Source organism: Pteronotus mesoamericanus, unplaced genomic scaffold (assembly GCF_021234165.1).
Source record: "Pteronotus mesoamericanus isolate MK-2021 breed Mesoamerican mustached bat unplaced genomic scaffold, CSHL_Meso_final contig_657, whole genome shotgun sequence".
NCBI lineage: Eukaryota > Metazoa > Chordata > Mammalia > Chiroptera > Mormoopidae > Pteronotus > Pteronotus mesoamericanus.
Window position 1 is genome coordinate 6165532 of NW_026555229.1, and position 19445 is coordinate 6184976.

At 52.2% G+C, this 19445-nt stretch overlaps 2 protein-coding genes across 3 annotated transcripts in view; one reads left to right on the plus strand and one right to left on the minus strand.

Moving 5' to 3' along the window:
• WBP1L (WW domain binding protein 1 like) overlaps positions 1–4765 on the plus strand; it is a 55863-nt gene extending 51098 nt beyond the window's left edge. For both annotated transcript variants that reach the window (XM_054581436.1, XM_054581437.1), the window contains exon 4: positions 1123–4765. In XM_054581436.1, the coding sequence (XP_054437411.1) occupies positions 1123–1865 (743 nt within the window). In that variant the 3' untranslated portion in view covers positions 1866–4765. The remainder of the gene's footprint in view (positions 1–1122) is intronic.
• Positions 4766–12038: 7273 nt separating this feature from the next.
• LOC129077302 (steroid 17-alpha-hydroxylase/17,20 lyase) lies at positions 12039–17787 on the minus strand. The gene is made up of 8 exons (XM_054581744.1): positions 17491–17787; positions 15989–16127; positions 15551–15780; positions 14815–14901; positions 13972–14187; positions 13506–13675; positions 12856–12959; positions 12039–12382 (listed from the first exon to the last, which is right to left on the minus strand). Exons 1-8 carry the CDS (start codon positions 17785–17787, stop codon positions 12099–12101), a joined length of 1527 nt encoding a protein of 508 aa, XP_054437719.1. The 3' UTR covers positions 12039–12098.
• Positions 17788–19445: the final 1658 nt, after the last annotated feature.

The following is a 19445-nucleotide window of genomic DNA, read 5'->3' on the forward strand; positions in this document are numbered from 1 at the left end:
AGTGCAGGAAAAAGGAGGTGGTCTTGTTGAGCACAGAGGAGCAGTGCTGTAGTGGATACAGCCCCTTGAAGCCACTAGGCCATTCCAAATCTACACTGGCTGGGTTCTGATATTTATTTTTTAGGCTTCATTAGCGGATATTTATTTTTTAGGCAGGTAAGTTGGATGGTATATGATGTGAATGAATTGAGATTCAGAGGTCACTGGTCTGAAAGCCTCCCAAGCAGAGGCTGCCATGGAAGAGGCAGGTGTGGGGGGTGACTTTGGGACTTCCTGAGAATCAAGAAACTTGGTGCCTCCCTGAAGGGCACTTACGTTGCTTCCCTAGGCCTCCTACGTATGGCCTCTCAAATGGTCAGGTGGCGGCCCGCCTGCGCAGCTTGTCCAAAGCCTTTCCGCAGTGTGTTTTCCAGAAAACAAGTGACCACAAATGTGGAATTTCACATCTAGAAGAGTTAAGTGCTTAGCAGAGTGCCTGGCATCTAGCAAGTGCTCAGTAAATGCTAATAATTATTGTCATAATTAGATCGCCAGTGCCTCAAGGCATTCAGCACAGGCAGACTCACCTGGCATGTTCTTGAGCCTTGGATGACAGACCCTCACCCTTTGCTGGTAACCCGCCCACTCTTGGTCTGAGTCAGGATGAGGTTCGGTTGGTCTTTCCAGGCCACTTCCAGCCACGCTAGAGTGAGACAACGCAGATTTCTAAGCTCCCGAAAAGAGTGGTCAGGGCGCCCTCAGTTAGGGTCCTTGACCCTGAGGCTCATGGCACGTGGATGGAGGACAGCCTGACCGTGTAACCGAGGCGTACGTGCCTGTGAAAACAGGCGCGTTCCAGGCAGACGTGATCTCTCCTTGGATGTCCACCACACTTGCCTAACCCTCTGCCTTCACGCCAGACCAGACGGCCAGGAACCTTTGCCTATGAAGCAGCTTTAGGGGCTCTCCGGTTTCACGAAGCCAGGTTAGGTTACTCCCACAGGCCTCTCCCCTGCCTACACCAAGAGGTGTAGCTGCCAGTCGGTGGATGTGCTGGGGGTGGGAAGACATGTATGTTTAGTGTCTCTGTCCTAGATCCATTGCCAGGGCAGTAATTTCTCCTCCCTACCTCCCCATTTCTAGGGTTTTTGCCAAACTATTTACTACCTCCTTATGAGGAAGTGGTGAACCGACCTCCAACTCCTCCCCCACCATACAGTGCCTTCCAGCTGCAGCAGCAGCAGCTGTCTGCTCAGTGCGGCCCTGCGGGCGGCAGCCCCCCAGGCGCCGATCCCTCCAGGGGCTCCCAAGGGGTGCAGAGCAGCCCCTTGTCTGGGCCCAGCAGAAGCAGCACGAGACCCCCAAGCATCATCGCTGACCCTGAGCCCTCCAACACCGACATGCCAGCCAACCCCGCAGCCACCAAAGCCCCGGGAATGGAGCCCTCCGGCTCTGTGGCTGCCCTGGGGGAGTTGGCCCCTGGGGCCTTCCTGGACAAGGATTCCGAATGTAAGGAGGAGCTGCTGAAAGATTACAGCTGCGAGGGCGCCCTCCCCGACGGCAAGGATAAGACGCCCGGCAGACATCGCCGCTTCACTGGTGACTCGGGCATCGAGGTGTGTGTGTGCAACCGGGGCCACCATGACGACGACCTCAAAGAGTTCAACACACTCATTGACGACGCTCTGGATGGGCCCCTGGACTTCTGTGACAGCTGCCACGTGCGGCCCCCTGGAGACGAGGAGGAAGGGCTCTGCCAGCCCTCTGAGGGGCAGACCTGCGACCCCGCGCATCCCCACCTGCCACGGCCTCCCGCGTGCCTGCTGCTGAACACCATCAATGAGCAGGACTCCCCGAACTCGCAGAGCAGCAGCTCGCCCAGCTAGAGCAGGCCCTGCCTGTGTCCGAGGACTCGGCAAAGCAACCAGGGTAGGGGAGAACCACGAAAGAAGCATTAAGTGACTTTCAGAGAAAGTGGTACAGCCACTTGGTTCCTTTTTTTTTCCCCCTTTCTTTCTTTTTCCCTCTTGGTTCCTGCATTTTCCTACATCTCCAGGTACAGTTTGGGATGTGGATGCCTCCCCCCCCACATAAGCACATTGTTGTGGAGGGCTGAAAAGTTGGTTCTGTGACTCATTCCTCATATCCCACCCCTTCCTCCTTTTCAAGTCATATCTCACTACCTGTGGGTCGAAGAGATGTGTGTTAAGAAGCCCCCGAGGAAGGGGGCTAAGACTGTCCTGAGGTGACTTTGGGTGATGGAGTGGATTTTTGCTCTGGTGTTAGTGTAAGAAAACCATGTTTTGTCAGCCCAGGAGAGGCGGCAGGTCTCAGGCCTGGGTGCAGGTTGCCACCCCTCGCTGCCCGTGTCTGCAGAGCCAGGCTAAGCCTGTGGGAGGACGAGAGCTGACGGGCAGTTAGATGTGTGGTAGGCGGGTAAGGGTTTGTTGCGTTTCCAAATTCCGGGGGGCGAGATTGCTGCGTTCCTGGGGGTCCCTGCCGGTCCCTGCTGGTCCGTGCCCAGCTTGTTCTGGCTGGCTGCAGACTTTCAGTGTAGAGATTATACTGCCTTCTTTTTGGCCTTTTTTTTTTTTTTTTTTTTTAATTAAAAAGAACAAAAGCGAGCTGAAAACAAGAACTTTACCAGTGGGCAGGCAACAATTCTGCTCTGGAAAAGGGAAGTCTTACGGCTCTTTTCCCAAGTTGGCCTTCAAAGAGTCTGGCTGCAATTGAACCAGGAGATGTTTCTTGTACTGGCTTGGGTGGGGGTTATCTCTGGAACTTCCTCGGGTGCTCAGGAGGCCCGAAGCCATGGTGGTGGATAGAGGCGCAGCTTTCTGCATCTCTGCCCATAGGTCTGTGCCCATGGGTGACCGGGGCCCCCTCCCGCTACTCCCCCTGCCCCCGACCCCGTCCCAAGCACAGTCTGTGGGCCTTGATATCTCACTCTTGTATATGAACAAATGAGGAGGCTGTGGGACCTGAGGAAGGGCACCCCCGGAGCCTGGCTCTCACACAGTATTTTCTCTTGATTCTGAGTAAGCTTTTTGTTTTGTTTTGTTTTTAACTGCTTGGAGAAACATGCCTCGGTTATCTGTGGTTTCCATGCCCTTCCCCTCCCCTCTTCCATGTGAGCGGGATCACTAATCATTGTGGCCTTTGTGAAGAGTTTCAGTGGCCCAGGAGGGGGTGAAGGCAGCAGCCAGGAAGGACCACGGGATCCTTATTACTGCAGTTTGGCTTCAGATAACCAGTTGAGCTTTGATAGGAATAATCTGAATGGAAAAGCAAACAGCCAAAATTAACATTCCCTGTCCAGCCCTGTTCATATGAAGAGTTTGGTTCTTCCCTCACTCTTGAATGATGACATTCAGACTAGGCATTGACGTTATGATAAGAAAGGGAAAAAAATACATATGTATACAAAAATAGACAAATCCAAGGCTGCGAGGTGAACGAGTGTCTGCGTTTGGAGTCCACAAAACCAAAATCTGTGTTGAACAAAGTGAAGTCTGTATACAATGACTCTTTGGGTAACCTGTGTGTGTCTGTCCGTCGTGTGTGAGCCCCCAGCCCTGTTTTCCTGTGAACATACTTTGAATGGCAGCCATTCTGCTCTCATTGATCACAGGTTTGGAGCACCTATGGCCCTCTCAAGGTAATTTATTTTACGCATTTACTGTTTACTGAACAAATGTCTGACTGTGTACTTGGGTGTATTCAGCAGCATTGTCGACGGCAGTCCCCGTGTTTGCCAGGGACACTGTCCTCGAAGTAGAGGTTTTACTCTACCCATCACTGCAATTTGCACATTGCTCCGTGGACACTCGGAGGCCTGTGTTCTGTTCCCTGTAAATGGAAATGTGCTCTGAACCTGACTGCCTCCCTCAGCTGCTCCTGGCCCTCGGTATCAGCCCCCTAGGGGGGTGTTCACAACCACTCGGGACAGAAACTGAAGGTGGAACTTCACACAGAAGGTTATTTGGATCTTCAGGGACAAGCTTGGACTAGCTGTGGCCCAGACGTCAGCCCTGCCCAGAATTGCCAGGAGGGTTTGGCAGGCACCACGGGCTCACCTCACTCTGCTGCGGTCCAGCGCAGGCAAGCCAGCTGGTGTGTGGCGAGAGAGGGCGGGAGTGTGTCCACAGCCCTCAGATGCCTTTCCTTCCACCATCCAAAAAAAAAAAAAAAAAAAAAAAAAAAAAATTCCCAAGCAACTCACTGAGGTGTCTCCAAGGAGATCAAGTTTTACCAGAATGAATCCTCCTTCAGTGAACTGACCAGATGGAAGAATTCTGGCCCTCTTCCTGGTCCCTTCCCCAGCTAGAGTGGGGAACTGGTCTCAGTGTTAGGGTTCACCACAGCATCCTGCCTAAAGGCAGGAGGAGAGGTGGATGGACACTGGGGGCTGGGCTTGACTGCAGGAGTCCCAGTCTGTCCCCTGCTCCCGGAGGCTCCCTGGAGCACAGACAGGTGGATATGGGGAGTGGAAGGACTCGTTGCGGGGCCAGGGGGGTTTGGTTGAGCCTGGTTTCCCGGGTGAGTTGAGAAGGAAGGTCTTTGTTGAGGGTTTGGTGCTAGTCAGATTTGCAAATGCTAACACATTCCTATGTGAGGCACATCACCATTTGTCAGTTATTGTGAATATGTGTATTTTAAGCAATAAGATTCAGCTGGTTAGACCTTTCTGGGCAGTCTCGGTGACGCATTTCCTGCGCTGTTATTGTTCTGAAGACAGAGTGGCTCTAACCACTGTGAGAAGCCCAAATAAAATCAATCCCCAAAATTCGACTGTGCTTTTTTTCCTTGAAGCATTTCGTTCTTTTTTCCTCTACCTCAGACTTCCCGGAGTCGCACCTCAAGATTCCTAGCCGCAGGCGCTTTCTCCTCTGTGCAGAGGCTGAGGGCGGTCACACAGCAGTTCAGGATAGGCTCCTGGGCCAGGCTGAAACCGCAGGGCCAAGGCAGGCCCGGGCCACACTCTGTGCTGAGGAGCTTCCCCAAGCCCTCCTTCTGCCAAGGGTGTATATATGCCCGACGTGTTAGTACTTTGTAAAGTACCACCAACAGGTTACAGTCAGACCCCAAAAAAGGAGAAACAAGTTCGGTCAGATACCTCAAAGCTAAAACACGACATTGAAGCACTGAAATCTCTCTCAGTGATATGATAGAAATGTGAGTGGGTGCTTGGCCTTGGCATTTAATACGCAAACTGTGTATTAGTGAGTCTCCCACATGGTGCCCAGCACTGTGCTGGATGGCTGCTGAGGAGGCCATGGAAGAACTGTACTTCCCTGCCCTCTGAAGCTACAGCTAGGAAGACAAAAACATACCCAGGTGGCAGTTGAACTGTGAGGCAGATGGAGATGAAGTGAGTGGTTCAGATTCAGAATGTTGAGTAGTCATGGGAGGTAGTTTGAGGTCTTGAATACCAGGTATGGAACTCAGAACCAATTTTTAAGCTCTGGTGGAGCCACTGGTGTGCCAACACCTGCCACTGTGGGACAGTGATTGTTCCCAAGACTCACTGGCATTTCATTCTATGCTTAAGACTGTCCTGCTAGAACATTGAGTCAGATATAAGTCCCTGCTTAAAGGGGAGGAACAGCCCAACCCAGCAAGACTCCTTTTCAGGTGGCAGACAGCAGCAGGGCAGTTTAATGTGGAACGCTCCCAGGAGGGGGTTCTGTCTCCCCTGCGGAGTGCCCCCTAGTGGGGGAAAGGTGGCAGGGAGCCGACAGCATCCTCTCCCACAGCCTCTGAGTCTACCCTGCAGTGAGCACTACTGCTTCTAAGTTCTGTATAAGCCAGATATGTCCCTGCCTCTGGTTTTGGTCCTGGCCCTTCAGTGACTAGTAGGATGGTTGCCGCCCCTCCAAGTAACCCGAAGGGAGCCACAGTAGTATCTGAAGACAGTTCTAAAGCTGCAGAGAAGAACTGAAAGAAGACATCATTCCTGCCTCCTTTAACCAAGTGGCAGAAAAACAAACGCAACCCCTACAGGCTGTATGCAGAGGCTGTGCATGTATCCTTGATGCCCAGCTCCATAGCCCCCTCTCCCCAACACTGTACCCCAGGCTCCTGGGTCACTGAGTTCCTCCTCCAAGTAACCCGAGTTCACGTGGAGACAGCACAGATGCCCTGAAGCACAAATCAGAGTAACTTTGATGAACAAGAATTTCAAGAAATTCCCCATTCTCCAGTTTCTTGTTTCAGGGGGAGGGCAGAACCAGGGTTTCATTCGGTCGAAGGAGGTGGGGGGAGTAGGTTTGGCTCCCTGTTGGCCTAACCTGCTGGAGGCTGGCTTCTGGCTGAACCCAAAGGACAGTGGGGCCTGGGAGGTGCTTGGGATTATGTGTGTCCACCCTGGGGGTGAGTGACCGGCCTTAAGAGCTGATCATTTATTGAGCACTTACCATGTGCTAGGCATTAGAAATGCAAATACCCTGTATGCCTTAGACCTGCCTCCTCTTTAGAAGAGCTGATGGTCTAGGGAGGAAGAAAGGCCTGAAAACAGTTTTAGCAGCACATGGAAGGTACCATGAAGCATGTGGCGCCCAGGACCCTGGAAGAGAATGTGCCTGGGGCGGAGTAGGAGGGGCTCAGGACAGCCTTCCCGGAACAGAGACCTCTGCACTGAGCTTGCCAGGTGAGAAAAGTTGTAAAGGGCGTTCTGGGCGAATATTCAACCTGTAGACTATTGAGCGCCCACTATCTGCCAGGTGCTGAAAGTCACAAAAAAGCGTGATAGGTCTAAAATGAGAGTGTGGGCGTCCTGTCTAAACCTGCAAGCAACTCAGTCTTTCTAGATGATTGCGTTCTGGGGAGTGACGGGAGGTAAAGCGGGGAGGCAAACTGGGAATAAAAGTGATTTAACCTACCTTTATTGTTTCCATATGTTGATTGTATGCAATGCTGGAACTTGGAGTAAGCATCTTACTTACATTTTTATTTATTCATTATTTTTTAAAAGAATTTATTTACTTTTAGAAGGGAGGGGAGAGAGAGAGGGAGAGAAACATCGATGTATGTGAGATGCATCAATCAGTTGCCTCTCACATGCCCCCAAATTGGGACCTGGCCTGCAACACAGTCATGTTCTCTGACTGGGAATTGAACCAGTGACCTTTCAGTTCACAGGCTGGCATGCAATCCACTGAGCGACACCAGCCAGGGCTTGCCTACATTTTTAAATTTTAGCCTCAGAACAGCCCTTTGAGGTGTGTACAGTGATTAGTCTTGCTTATTTAATGGGATTGAGGTGTTCAGAGGTGTCCCCAGATTACACAGCTAGTACGTGGTAGAGCCAGAATTTGAACCCACATCGTTTGACTCCAAAACCCAGGCAATCCACTAGTCCGTGGGACAGTTGTAGAATTTGTATCAAGTGAAGGACTTTACTTTTCAAAGGTGAGAGGGAACCAGAGAAAGGTGTATTGAACAGGGGAGTAGCATGGTGAAAAGTGAATCAGGTACCTTATCTCAGAAGCTACTTTATTCCCCTCCCCCTTGCCTTGTCATAAGCTCTCAGAGGCCCCCATATCCCGATAAGCTTCACCCAGCAGAGCCCCTCAGAGCTAAAATGGCCTCCAGTTTCCACAGGGAGGTGTAACTTCTTGGAAACATTGTAAAACTTTCAGGAGTTAAAGGTCTGGGTCCTCTTTGTATCTTTTCCTTGCAACAGTGTTTTTTCCTCTGGTGAGACAAAAAGAGCTTTGGGCCCAGCCCTTGTGACTGGGTTGAGCATCCTCCTGGGAACCTGAAAGGTCCTCACTTTCATTCCCAGTCAGGGCACATGCCTGGGTTGCAGGTTTGGTCCCCTGGGACATGTACAGAAGGCAGCCACATTAATGTGTCTCATGCTCTCTTTCTCCCTTCTCTAAGATATAAAATATTTTTTTAAAAAGAGAGAAGAGCTTGGGTGGCTTATGAGGGGAGAAGAGGATTTGTTTGATCTGAAGTTGCCCCTAACTTGGTATAAGCCAGCCCCTCACTGCGGTTTAACCTTCCATTGCATGTCTCACCAAGGAGGCTCAAGAAACCCAATCCTACTGAACATGTTACAAAACACCCTCAATTTGGGACCCATGAAAAGTTCGTCTCTGGGCGCTCCGCCCACCCTCTGGGGGGAGGGAGGGGGTGGCGGGCAGGCCATTCAGAGCTGCCAGGGTAGGCTCCTGGGGGTCCTGTCGTTCAGGTGGACCACCTGGACACACTGGTCCTCCTCCTGCCCAAGCAGGTGGCCTTTGGGAGGTTTGTATAAAACCCTGAGAGGACTTATTTTGTGGATGTGGATACAGGCAATGACAATAACACGTTGCATAGGTCCATCTGTAGTTGACCCTCAGCAGCACTCTGCAGTTGGTGGTACTGTTCCCACACACACCACTGCCCATATTACAGATGAGAAGACAGGTTTAAGAAGGCCAAGTAAGTTGCCCATGGTCATTCAGTCTGTAAATGACGACCCCGAACTTGCCTCCGCAGCCAGGTTTTTGCCGTCACTGCGGTTGGTGTGGAACCCCTGCTCACACAGCCCTTTGCGCTCCTCGTCCTCAGCAGAGCCTCAGGTGATGGGCAGCACAGGTGGTAAGTTACCCCACTGTAGAGAGGAAGGGAGCGGGGTTGAAGAAGCTGGCAATGGACTTGAATCAAGGGCTAGGAACCTGGGGAGTCTGGCGACTAGAGTGTGGGTGTTCGGGTCCTCCTTTTCTGGTGCTCTCTCCTTCCACCCCACTCTGTGATTGATCCCCGTCCTGTAGAGCTGGGTGTTTACACCTATGAGCATGACTGGACAGAGGACTTCTCATTTGCTTCTGGTTTTGTGGCCACCAGAGGCGGAGCAGGACAACCTCGCACCCACCCACACTCCACACCAAGGCTCCCGGGGATGGGGCCCCTGTCCCTCAGGGTGAGGATGCTGGGCTGCTCTTCTGACGGACAGGGCAGCTCATCTCTCCTAGGAGGGCTGACTCTTAGCTCACAAGAGCTGATTATAAAATTGTCAGGAATTTTGTGAGCTGTAGTAAATGATTTGTACCCTATAATGGTAAACAACATAATGCTACTGTGCAGCTTTTTCCATCTCAGTGGTCAGTGGCATCACATCGGTGACTTGAAATCGGCCATGGTGGGAGTGTTTACACCATGGTAATTAGCACGCCATACACATCAGGGCTACTTCCCACCACCAGCGCCAGAGCACTGGTTGGTTCAATGTTTGTTTATCACCATTAAGGGCAGTCTGAGGCTCAAAAGGTAACTAGGTTCTTGGACTAGACCGTCCAGCTTATCCAAAGACCTGGGCTTCCTTCTAGGTAAGGACATGGAGTCTATTTATCGCTGGACCAATTAGCCGCGTGATATAGAGCGTCTGAGTCCTCTCGTGACTAAGCTTCCGCTTGTTAGGAATGACATGCGGAATGAAGAACATGAGCGGGCTCAGTCTTGAACACCAGAGATACAGGAGTGGATGCTGTCCCTTGGGGACCCCACACCCATCTGAAGTCCAGGCAGGTGCTCAGGTGCACGTGGGATGTAGTACCAAGGAACAGAAGCTGAGTGCTAAAAGGGGACAACCCCGGGGGGGGAGGGGCAGGAACCTTGAGGCAGGTCCTGGAGGAGGGCTTGTGACACGTGGTGGCAGGATTTGGAGCAGAGCAGGAAGGCCTTCCAGGCCGGGGAAGGACAGGTGGGGGAGGGGTCAGAGGTCATGAGGTCCTTTCCTGAAAGGACGCCCAGCTTTGTCCTCTCCCCAGCCAATTGCCTGAGAGCCCTTCTGCAGGGACATGGGACAAGTAGGAGGGCACATCGGGCTCCTCATCCTGTGCCATTGAAATCTTGGGTTCTGGTTCCAGCACTGCTGCTAAGTAAGTAGCTGTGCGACTTAGGGCAAGTCACCCCCCACCCCCACCCCCTGCTACCCTGACCGGCCCTCAGTTTTGTCATCTTCAAAATGAAAGGTTAGTCTCATTTCCCTGCCATTCAAAGATCTGATTCAATAGTTGGAGAGTAGACGTTTCCATCCCAGTTACACACACCTGCTGCTTCTACAGGAGACACAGACCCTCTGCTAGTTATTTATCTGTTCATCACTAGTCTGCGAAACGCTTTTCAGATTTTGAGCACATTTGGAATAGCTGATTCCCTCTTCAGCCGATTTCCTCTCTGAGTGGATCTGTGGGTAGCTTGGCACTAGACCAGTGGCCACCGACTGAGAGAAGAGGAAGGGGTGGGGGACCCTCCAGTTTAATCCTTTCCCATCAGCTCACTGCGGTGCCTACATCTCTCCAGGCTGCTTGTGATGGGGGCTGGCGTCAGCCCCAGCTGCCCACAATCTCTCCTCCGGGCTCCTTAGCAAGGCCTGGGTCACTGGTCACTGAAGGCCAGGGCTGAGTTGGGGGGACAGCAGGGAATGGTCTACTACCACCGGGCCAACAGAGCTCTTTGAAGGAAGGTGCTGCTGTAATGGAAGACCTTGACTCCCTCCTTTCAAGGGATTCCCTGATTTCTTCTCCGAAAACTTGACCAGGCAGGGTCTCTACCTTGCCCTGCTGGCCCACCTGGGGTCCCCCTGCAGTCAGGGGGGAGGGACAGGGGTGTTGCTGATCTGACCGTGGTCTGGCAGGCAGCAGGGGGCTGGGGTTAGGGCCTCTCTCTAGGCTAAGGAGCAGGGTCAGATTTTCCAGGGGCATCAGGACTTGGGAGACTGGCTGGGAGCCCAGGTTTAAAGATGCCGTTTTCAAGGTTTGCAGAAGTCTGGGTCCCAGTTTCTGGTGCAGCACTTGTAGCCGCCTGCCGCTGTGGCGTGGGGAGCAGCGCCTGAGCCTGGGCCCTGCAGCAGAAGGCCGCCGCGGAAGGCCCATCCTGGCAGTGTCCTAGCCCAGGTGAGGGCAAGGAAAAGAAGACCTGCTACTCCCTGGGGACCAAGACAAGAAAGAAGGTGGAGTGAATCTGGATTATACACAGTCCCCCCAAGCCAAAGCATTGAGGTATATGCGGCTGATGCCTGTTGGCATCAAAGCAAACAAGATCCGTTGCTCTACTATCAAAATATGAACTCGATCCCCCCACTTCCCGAAGTCTCTGCAGCTGTCTCCTGCTCAGCCGGTCCCCCTCTGCAGACCAATCTCCACTCAACAACGAGGCTGACCTTTTAAAAATATAAACCAGACCTTTCCACTTACGTGTTTAAACCCTACTAGCACACTTCAGATAAAATCCTACATTCTTTTCTGCTAATTTCAAAGGCTCCCCAGGGCCCGGCCCCTGTCTCCAATCCGACCTCATTAGGGACCACCTCCCTTCCGTTTACTCTGCTCCACTCCGCTCCGGCCACACCAACCTCTCCCACCTTGAGGACGTCTAACCTGTGCCCCCTCAGTAAGGGGACGCTTTCCCCCAGGTCTTCTGTACCTGCCCCAACCCCTTGCTGATTGTGGCCACTCTCCCCCACTTCTGCCATTCAAAATCACCATCACCTGGTATAATTGACTTCAAAGTACTTATGAGTCTCTGAACTGCTTGCTTATTTGTAGGCGCTCAGAAGTGTAAGCCTCAGGGAACCAGGGAGCTTGAGTGCCCAGGGACAGCGAGTGGCACTAGGAGGTGCTTAATGAGATGTTTATTGAAAGAATGAGTGAACAAATTAAATGCATGAGCTTCTCAGGGACCCCTTTCCCCCTTTTTAAAAGAAGGATAATGCAATGATATTAACAAATATAATTATTAAATTCAGGGACCTTCCTCTTTTTTTTTTTAAATCCTCATCTGAGGACATTTTTTCATTGGTGATAGAGATGAGAGAGAAACATCCATCTGTTGGCTCCCACATGTGCTGTGATTGGGGATCGAGACTGCAACCCAGGCATGTGCCCTCACCAGGAATAGAACCAGCGACCTTTCGGTTTATGGGACAACGTTCCAACCAACTGAGCCACGTTGGCCAGGGCCGGGGACCTTCTTAAGAAAAACTGTAGTTTACGCACATCACCGTCAGGGCTGCAGGGTGGAGAAGAAGGCAGAGTGGGCCAGGAGGAGGGAGGAAGGGCAGAGAAGGGTGGGGCACCACCTCTGGTTCTGTGCTGTGGGGCCACACGATGCAGTGCTAAGCACGGCTCCTAGGTGCTGCCCTCCCCTTGGGCTTCCTTCCAGGCCTGGCGCACCTTAATCTTCACTTTGTAAGGGTTGATCATTAAGACCATGCTGGGGATACCCTCCAGGGAGGGCAGCTGCTCGTCCTCTGAGACTTCCAGGTCAAACCTCTGCAGCATCCAGGACAGGAAGAGGAAGAGTGTCTGGCGGGCCAAGTTCTCCCCTACACAGGAGCGAGGTCCTGCTCCGAAAGGTATGTAGCTTAACGACGGCGAGATGAGCTGGCTCCCCGTGGGGTCCAGGAAGCGCTCTGTGGACATGGGGCAGGTGTCAGGCAGGGGCCGGGACAGGAGTGAGTAGAGGGGTGCCTCTGCCTGGCCCGAGGAGCCCCAGTCTGGGAGGTGCACAGCCTTCCTTAGGGGACTCAGCCTGTGGGAGACACAGCCCTACTTTCAGGTAGCCCTTAATCACATAGAGGCAATGAAATGTTCAGATGAAAATGCCACCCACTGTCCAAGGAGAGAGGGGGCCAACTTCTTGGGGGACATATGCCTAGAGGGCTTCTTAGAGGAGATTTGCAGTTGGTGGAAGGGAAAGTAGGAAGCACAGCTGTGAAGAGTTCAGATACGCCTCGAGTATGATGGGGGTGTCATAGAGCGCATGTAGTTGGAGCGGAGGGTGTCCTAGTTGCCGGCTAGGCAAAGGGGAAAGGGGGCTGGTGTGGCGGAGCGCAGAGACCGGGCTGGCCCTGTGGCCTGGGAGTGGGCCGGAACACAGACTCACCGGGCAGGAACTGGTGGGGTTGGCACCATTCCTTCTCATCGTGATGCAGCGCCCACAGATTGATGATCACATTTGTGCCCTTGTCAATGGCAAACTCGCCGATGCTGTCCCGGAGAGGGAGAGGAAAAGGGGGTCTGGCATATTGTCCTCCCCCACCTGCTCAGCCCTAGTCCGCACAGCCCTCCCTGCGGGGCAAAGGAGCCCTTTACTCCCCTGCAACCGCCCCTCATCTCCCGCCAGATTTAGTGTGAGCCCAGCTGTCCCCCGGTGCTCTGTTCCTGACAGGCGCCTATGTAGCAACGCTTCTACATGTGGATATCCACGTCTGTCAGGGCATGTGGGGTTGCCTGGGGAGCTGTGCAGCGTGTGTCGTGGCTGAGTGGGAGCGCAGGGCACCAGCCTTTCATCCCAGACCACATGTCTCCAGGACAGCCGGCAGCTCCTGAGGGAGGTCAGGCGGCTCTGCGGGTTAGTCACTGGGGGTCCGTGGGTTGTGGATCCATTAATCTCTCGGGTCATTGACTATCAATGGTGGGCTATGGGTGGACCAGGAAGGAGTGGGGCTGGGGGAGCAGAGGAGGGGCCAGGCGGGACGGCAATCAGCCTCGAATGCATCTTAGGGCCGGGTATCCCCGGGGGGGAAGGCACACCTGGAGTCAGTGATAGCCTTGTGGGGGATGAACATAGGGGCCACAGGGCGAATGCGAAGCACCTCGCGGATGGTGGCCTCCAGCAGAAGGAGGTGGTTCCGGTCACTGATAGTTGGTGTGCGGCTGAAACCTACATTCTGGTCAATCTCCTTCTGGATCTTCTTTAGCACCTGGGGGCCAGAGAAGGGTGGATGTGACCAGGGTGCTTCAAGTCCAGGAGAAGCGTGGGCTTAGGAGAACTCTGTGGTCACACTTTGAAGAGCTGGCTCAGCCCCTACCTGGTGGTGGCTCTACAGCCTAGATTTTCCTTGCAGAAGATGAGGCCTCTCCGCCCCCAGGTAAGGACAGAGAGGCTAGTAGTCCTGCAGGAAAAACCTGGGGGCACTGTCTCGCTCCCTCTCCCGGGCCAGACTTGAACCTGGCTGAGGTCAAGAGTGGCTGGGAAGACGGGTAGGGAGAAGCCTACCTGAGGGTTATGCAGCAGGAAGGCTACCGTCCACTTCATCACAGAGGTGGTGGTCTCCACCCCGGCCCCAAAGATGTCCCCTATGGTAGCAAGAATGTGTTGATCTGAAAACAGCTTGGACTCCTCGTCGGAACCAGCGTTATTATTGACCGAATTCATCTTGGCTTGAATCAGTACATCCATCAAGTTTGTAGCAGAGTCGCTGCTGAAGTTCCCCTGGTTGGGTAAGGTTGGGAAACGGTGATAAGGAAGGAGACCCATCTCCAACACTCTACCATACTTTCATCCTAATTTGGAGATGCAAAGGCTTCTTCCGCTTGCAAGTGAGCGGGTGGAGTGAGTCTAGTCAGGACCTATGAGCTTGTGGAAGTGAGGCAGCTCTAGGTCCTCTTTAAATTTGGGGGGCGGTGGATGGGTCCCTTCTAGGATCCTCTTCAATTCCTCACTTCCTCATCCCTATTTGTTCGTTAAGTCAGTTTTTATCAAGCACCTAACTGTGCCAGACTCTCTGCTACCTGCTGGAGATCCTACAGTGTTCAGAATGGACCTTAAACCCTGCTCTCAGGACACTTTCTTTCTTTCTTCTTTTTTAAAAGATGTTATCTATTTATTTTTAGAGAGAGGAAAGAAAGGAGAAAGAGAGGGAGAGAAACATAAATGTGTGGTTGCCTCTCACGCATCCCCCCTGCGGGGACCTGGCCCGCAGCCCAGGCATGTGCCCTAACTGGGAATCCAACCGACAGTCCTTTGGTTCACAGGCTGGCGCTCAATCCACTGAGCCACACCAGCCAGGGTTAGGACACTTTCAACCTAACTCATAATCTCTTCTGCTCCATCACCTACCTTATATTTTTCGTAGATTTCAGCTAGCACATCATTTCGCAGTTTTATACAGTCCCTCATCGTCTTTATGGTTTTATTGGGGAAAATCTGGAAAGTAGAAAGAAATGGTAAATGCACCCCTCTTGTGTTTTGCTTCTCCAGCTACCGGAATCCCTCCCAGGGGGTAGATCCTGGCCTTGTGTCTCTGGAGAGTTCCCACTCCAACACCAACCTTCAGCCAAATTGGAAGGCAAGATGGGAACATTGAAGGGGACTGTCAGTGACAACCAGGACAACTCCAAACAAGGGGGAGGAAGGAGTGGTCTCCTCTTCCCCCTCCCTCTCCAGTCAAACATTAAGCGCTGATGTTTACTTAGTAAACTGTTTTTCTGCCCAGCCTTGCAGAGTAAGAAAGACTTGAGTCTGAAGCCTTGGGCAAGTTTCTTAACTCCTCAAAGCCTGTATTCCCATCTGTCTGGGGATAATAAAACCCACCTCCAAGGGGGAATGCCATGATTAAAGCATGTGGAGTGCTCCATACCGGCACGTGGCAATTAGTACATAAATGAGAGCCATTAATTATGAGTATAACATGCATGACTGAAAAGCTAAACCTACTTATGTAGACAAGCAGCAAAGTTTTAAGTCAGAGATGGTACAGGGCAATGTGTCTGAGGTGGCCAGGCAGTGAGAAAAAAGAAGAACTGGGGATAGAGCTGGGGTCTGCTGGGACCTGAAGGTGGGGTCTCATCCTTACCCTCAATGCAGGGAATATGTCTGCAATATTGTTATTGCTCAGAGAATCCATGATGCCTTCATTGCATTTCTGCATGGTCTTCAGTGTAGGATGTCCATTCTTGAAGGAGATGTTGAAGCAGAAAAAGCAGACTATGTTGGTCACCTTCACGAAGAGAGGCAAGGACAAATCTATGGCCTGTCCATTTTGGGTGTCCAGGAAGTCACAAAGTGAACCGGCTTCCTGACATACTGTGGGGAGAGAGGGACATGAGGCCGGGGAATTAAGCAGCACCCTTACCCCATGTCTACTGGTTCCATCTTTGTCAGGGACAGATAGCAGATGGCCACTAGATGGCAGCAGTAGCCAAGAAAATGCTAGATTGAGCCTTCCCCGCATCTTCTCCCCTCCCCAGCCCTCCTCTCCCTCCAAAGCCCCAGGGACCTGCAGGGCACTTACTGATCTTCTCTAGCTTGTGGTCACCATGCTTGAACAAGGCAAAGGCGGCCTGCACCAGCTTCCGATGCAGCTGCCAGGCTTCACCGTAGTCGGCAAAGGCAACGCCCTTTTGCTTGTTGGACAGGAGATCTAGAGTCATCTTTGGAAAGCAGGAAAGGCTGTAGGAATCAGACACCATCCACCTGCCCTTGCCCCAGACCTCCTGCACCCACTGCCCAGACCCAGGGGAACCATGCTGCAGGGCATCGCTGCGTCTCTCCGCCGCGACTTTGAGGCCTTGGTAGTCCAGGGCCTAAGCCCCTCTAACTCCCAGTTCCATCAGAGACAGAGTGAGGAGGAGGAGGAAGAAGGGACACTCAATTAGAATGCAGGGGTTCTGGGGTTCTGTCCAATGATAGGGTGACCCTGGGCCTCTCTTCTCATCAGTTTCTGGTTGGGGAGGGCAGCTGTGAAGGGGATGAGCTCTCTGAATTGGGCTTGTCCTGGGGGCAGGGGGCGGGGTACATGGGGTTGTAGAGATGGAGGACCACTCAGACCTCTGCCTTTTCCTGGGGCCCCTGCGAGGTGCTAAAGGCACAGCAGCTCACCTCCTTTTCATGCACCCTTCCCTTCCATGGCAAGGCTGTGTGCCCACCTCAGGGCCACACCAGAAGAGCGCAGATGCCTCATACACCCAGTCTGAACACGGGGTCAAGCCAGCTTGTCTCAGAGGCACCCCAAAGAGCATAAGCCTCCAACGCCTCCCATCTTCTCTCCCCTGACTCGCAGACCCCAACTGACTAGCGTCCTTCTTCCCCTTTGCACTGGAGAGAAGAGCTCAGCAGAGTTGGGAAGGAGGTCGCTGGGCAGCAAGCCTGGCCTGATCAAAGATGAGTGGCTTGGGAGCCCTGCCTAGGGTGTTCAGAGGAGAGCCCGGCAGCAGGACCCGGGGATGGGGCCTCAGCAGGGCTCTGGGGGGGGTCAGCCCACTGTGAACCGGAGCAGCTGGGTCGGCTCTGGAGAAACAGCAACCCCAGCGCTCCCAGACCAGGCTACTCCCTTGTACCTTCCCATAGAGAACGATAATCACTGTCTCCATTTTTCACATGAAGAGTAACATGCATAAAGCGATTTATTGAGCACTTACTGTGCTGGGCACTGGGCTAAGATCTTTACCGTGCTGTCTGTTAATTAGGGAAATCTTAGGCTTGGAGAGGTCGCTATCCAGTTCAAGGGTGAGACTACGGGAGTGAGGCTCCCTGACCCCCTCAGGCCACTGCTCCCACCCCACTCTCCCTTCTGGGCAGCCCTGCAAAGCAGGTCTTCCTTTAATTCTTGCTGCCTAGGTTAGAAGCTACGTGGAGGCTTGAGGGGTCGCTCCCCACCCATTGCCCTGCTGGTCTGTTTTTAGGAGGAATTACAGGCTGTCAGAGCCGGCAGGGTCATCCCAGGCATGATCTTGGCCCCAGAACTGAACAACCCCAGGGGGTGGTGAGAGAGGAGAGACACTGGGCCCTGCTTACCGTTTGGGGCCGCCCGGAGAATTCCTTGCCCCTCTTGATGAGCACCTCCTTGGCTAGCTGGTGGTGTCCGACCATCACTGTAGTCTTGCTACCCACTTGAAAAGAATAGATAGGGCCGTATTTTTCCTGCAGCTTGAAGAGGTTAATGTGCTCATGGCCATTTCTGGGGAGGAATGGGAGGCTACCCACCACGGGCAGGGATGGGAGGCTCTTGGGGTACTTGCCACCAGGGTGCTTTGCCTTGGGCCAAAAAAAATAGGCTAGGGTAAGGAGCAAGAGAGCCCAGAGCTCCCACATGGTGGCCTGGCACCGGCAGGCAAGACGGACAGCTCAGGAGAGGAAATGCCACAGCCACTCTGAGGTGCAAGGCGGCCTTTTTAAGGGCTGCCGCGATCTTCACCTTGACTTAGTGTTATCTCTTGCCTTGTGGGAGTTTATCCTGGAGCGCAGCCAGGCCTGAGCTCTTTTGTAGAATGGGGAAAGGAAGGGGGAGTGGAGGCTTCCTTAAGGGCTGACTTAACTTCAGGGCAAACCTCTGTGGGAGAGGCAAAGTAAGGGGAGGGCCACTGCCCCCCCCGCCCCCCCCCCCCCCCGCCCCGCCGCTGGTTCCATAGTACACCAGAAGCAGATGATATCTGGGTTAGGAGTCAGGTTTGGGACATTCCATGCAAAATCAAAATCACCAGATAGGTTAGTCATTGTAGACAGTGATGGCAAGAATGCAAACGTCCTGATTCATGTTTGGCTGCTCTTTCCTGAGGCAGGGAAGCCCTAAAGGCAAGCGCGGGGGCCCTAGAGTGAGATAGGTATGGGTTCAAAATCCTAGCTTGACCACTTTCTAGCTATGTGATTTTTAAAAAAAAAATTATTGACTTTAGAGAGAGTAAGGGAGAGAGAGAGAGAGGAAAAAATAGCAATTTTTTGTTCCAGTTCTTCACGCAGTCATTGGTTGCTTCTTGTCTGTGCTCTGACCAGGGATCGAACCCACAGCCTTGGTGTTATTGGGACAACGCTGTAACCAACTGAGCTACCTGGCCAGGGTTCAGTTGAGTTGTTTTTTCAAATTGGTTTTATTACATTAAAATATACATAACAAAATTTACTATTTTAAGTGTACAGTTAAGTAGCATTAAATACACTCACAAGTTGTACCAGCATCACCCTATCTACTTCCAAAACTTTTTATCATCCCAAACAGAAACTGTACCACTAAGCAGTAACTCCTGATTTCCTTCTCTCCTCAGCTCCTGGTAACCTTTAATCTACTTTATCTCTATGAATATATCTATTTTGCATAAGTAGAATCACACAATTTTGTGTGTGTTTGTGTCTGTCTTATTTCACTTAGCATAATGTTTTTGAGGTTCGTCCATGTTGTAGCAGGTATCAGAACTTCATTCCTGCTCTGGCCAGGAAACTCAGCTGGTTAGAGAGTCATCCCGACGTGCTAAGGTTGTGGGCTTGATCCCCGGTCAAGGCACATATGAGAAGCAACCAATGTGCAAAGGTAAGTGGAATAAATTGATGTTTCTCTCTCTCTCCCCCTCTCCCCCTCTAAAATCAATTACAGTTCATGTACATTATAACACTACTTTCAGGTGTACATCCCAGTGAAAATACTAAGTTATCATCCTGATAAATCTCACACCCATCTAACAGCATATGTAGTTATTACAACATTATTGACTATATTTCCTATGCTGTACTTTACATCCCCATGACTATTCTGTAACAACCAATTTGTACTTTTTAATCCCTTCACGTTTTCACCCATCCCCCACCTCCATCCCCTCTGGTTTTCAAAATATTTTCTGTACCTATGAGTCTGTTTCTTTTCTGCATGTTTGTTTATTTTGTTTTTTTAAAAAAGATTTTATTGATTTTTAGAGAAGAGAAGGGAGGGAGAAAGAGCGGGAGAGAAACATGAATGTGTGGTTGCATCTTGTGTGCCCCCT

What these genes read in the sequence shown, in the direction of transcription:
- LOC129077302 (XM_054581744.1), bottom strand. Translation starts at nt 17,787, where the DNA reads ATGTGGGAGCTCTGGGCTCTCTTGCTCCTTACCCTAGCCTATTTTTTT. An exon ending in ACATATTCCCTGCATTGAGG is followed by an intron (nt 14,902 to 15,550) that starts GTAAGGATGAGA and finishes TCTACTTTCCAG; the next exon opens with ATTTTCCCCAATAAAACCAT. An exon ending in AAGGCTATCACTGACTCCAG is followed by an intron (nt 12,960 to 13,505) that starts GTGTGCCTTCCC and finishes TCTCCGGGACAG; the next exon opens with CATCGGCGAGTTTGCCATTG.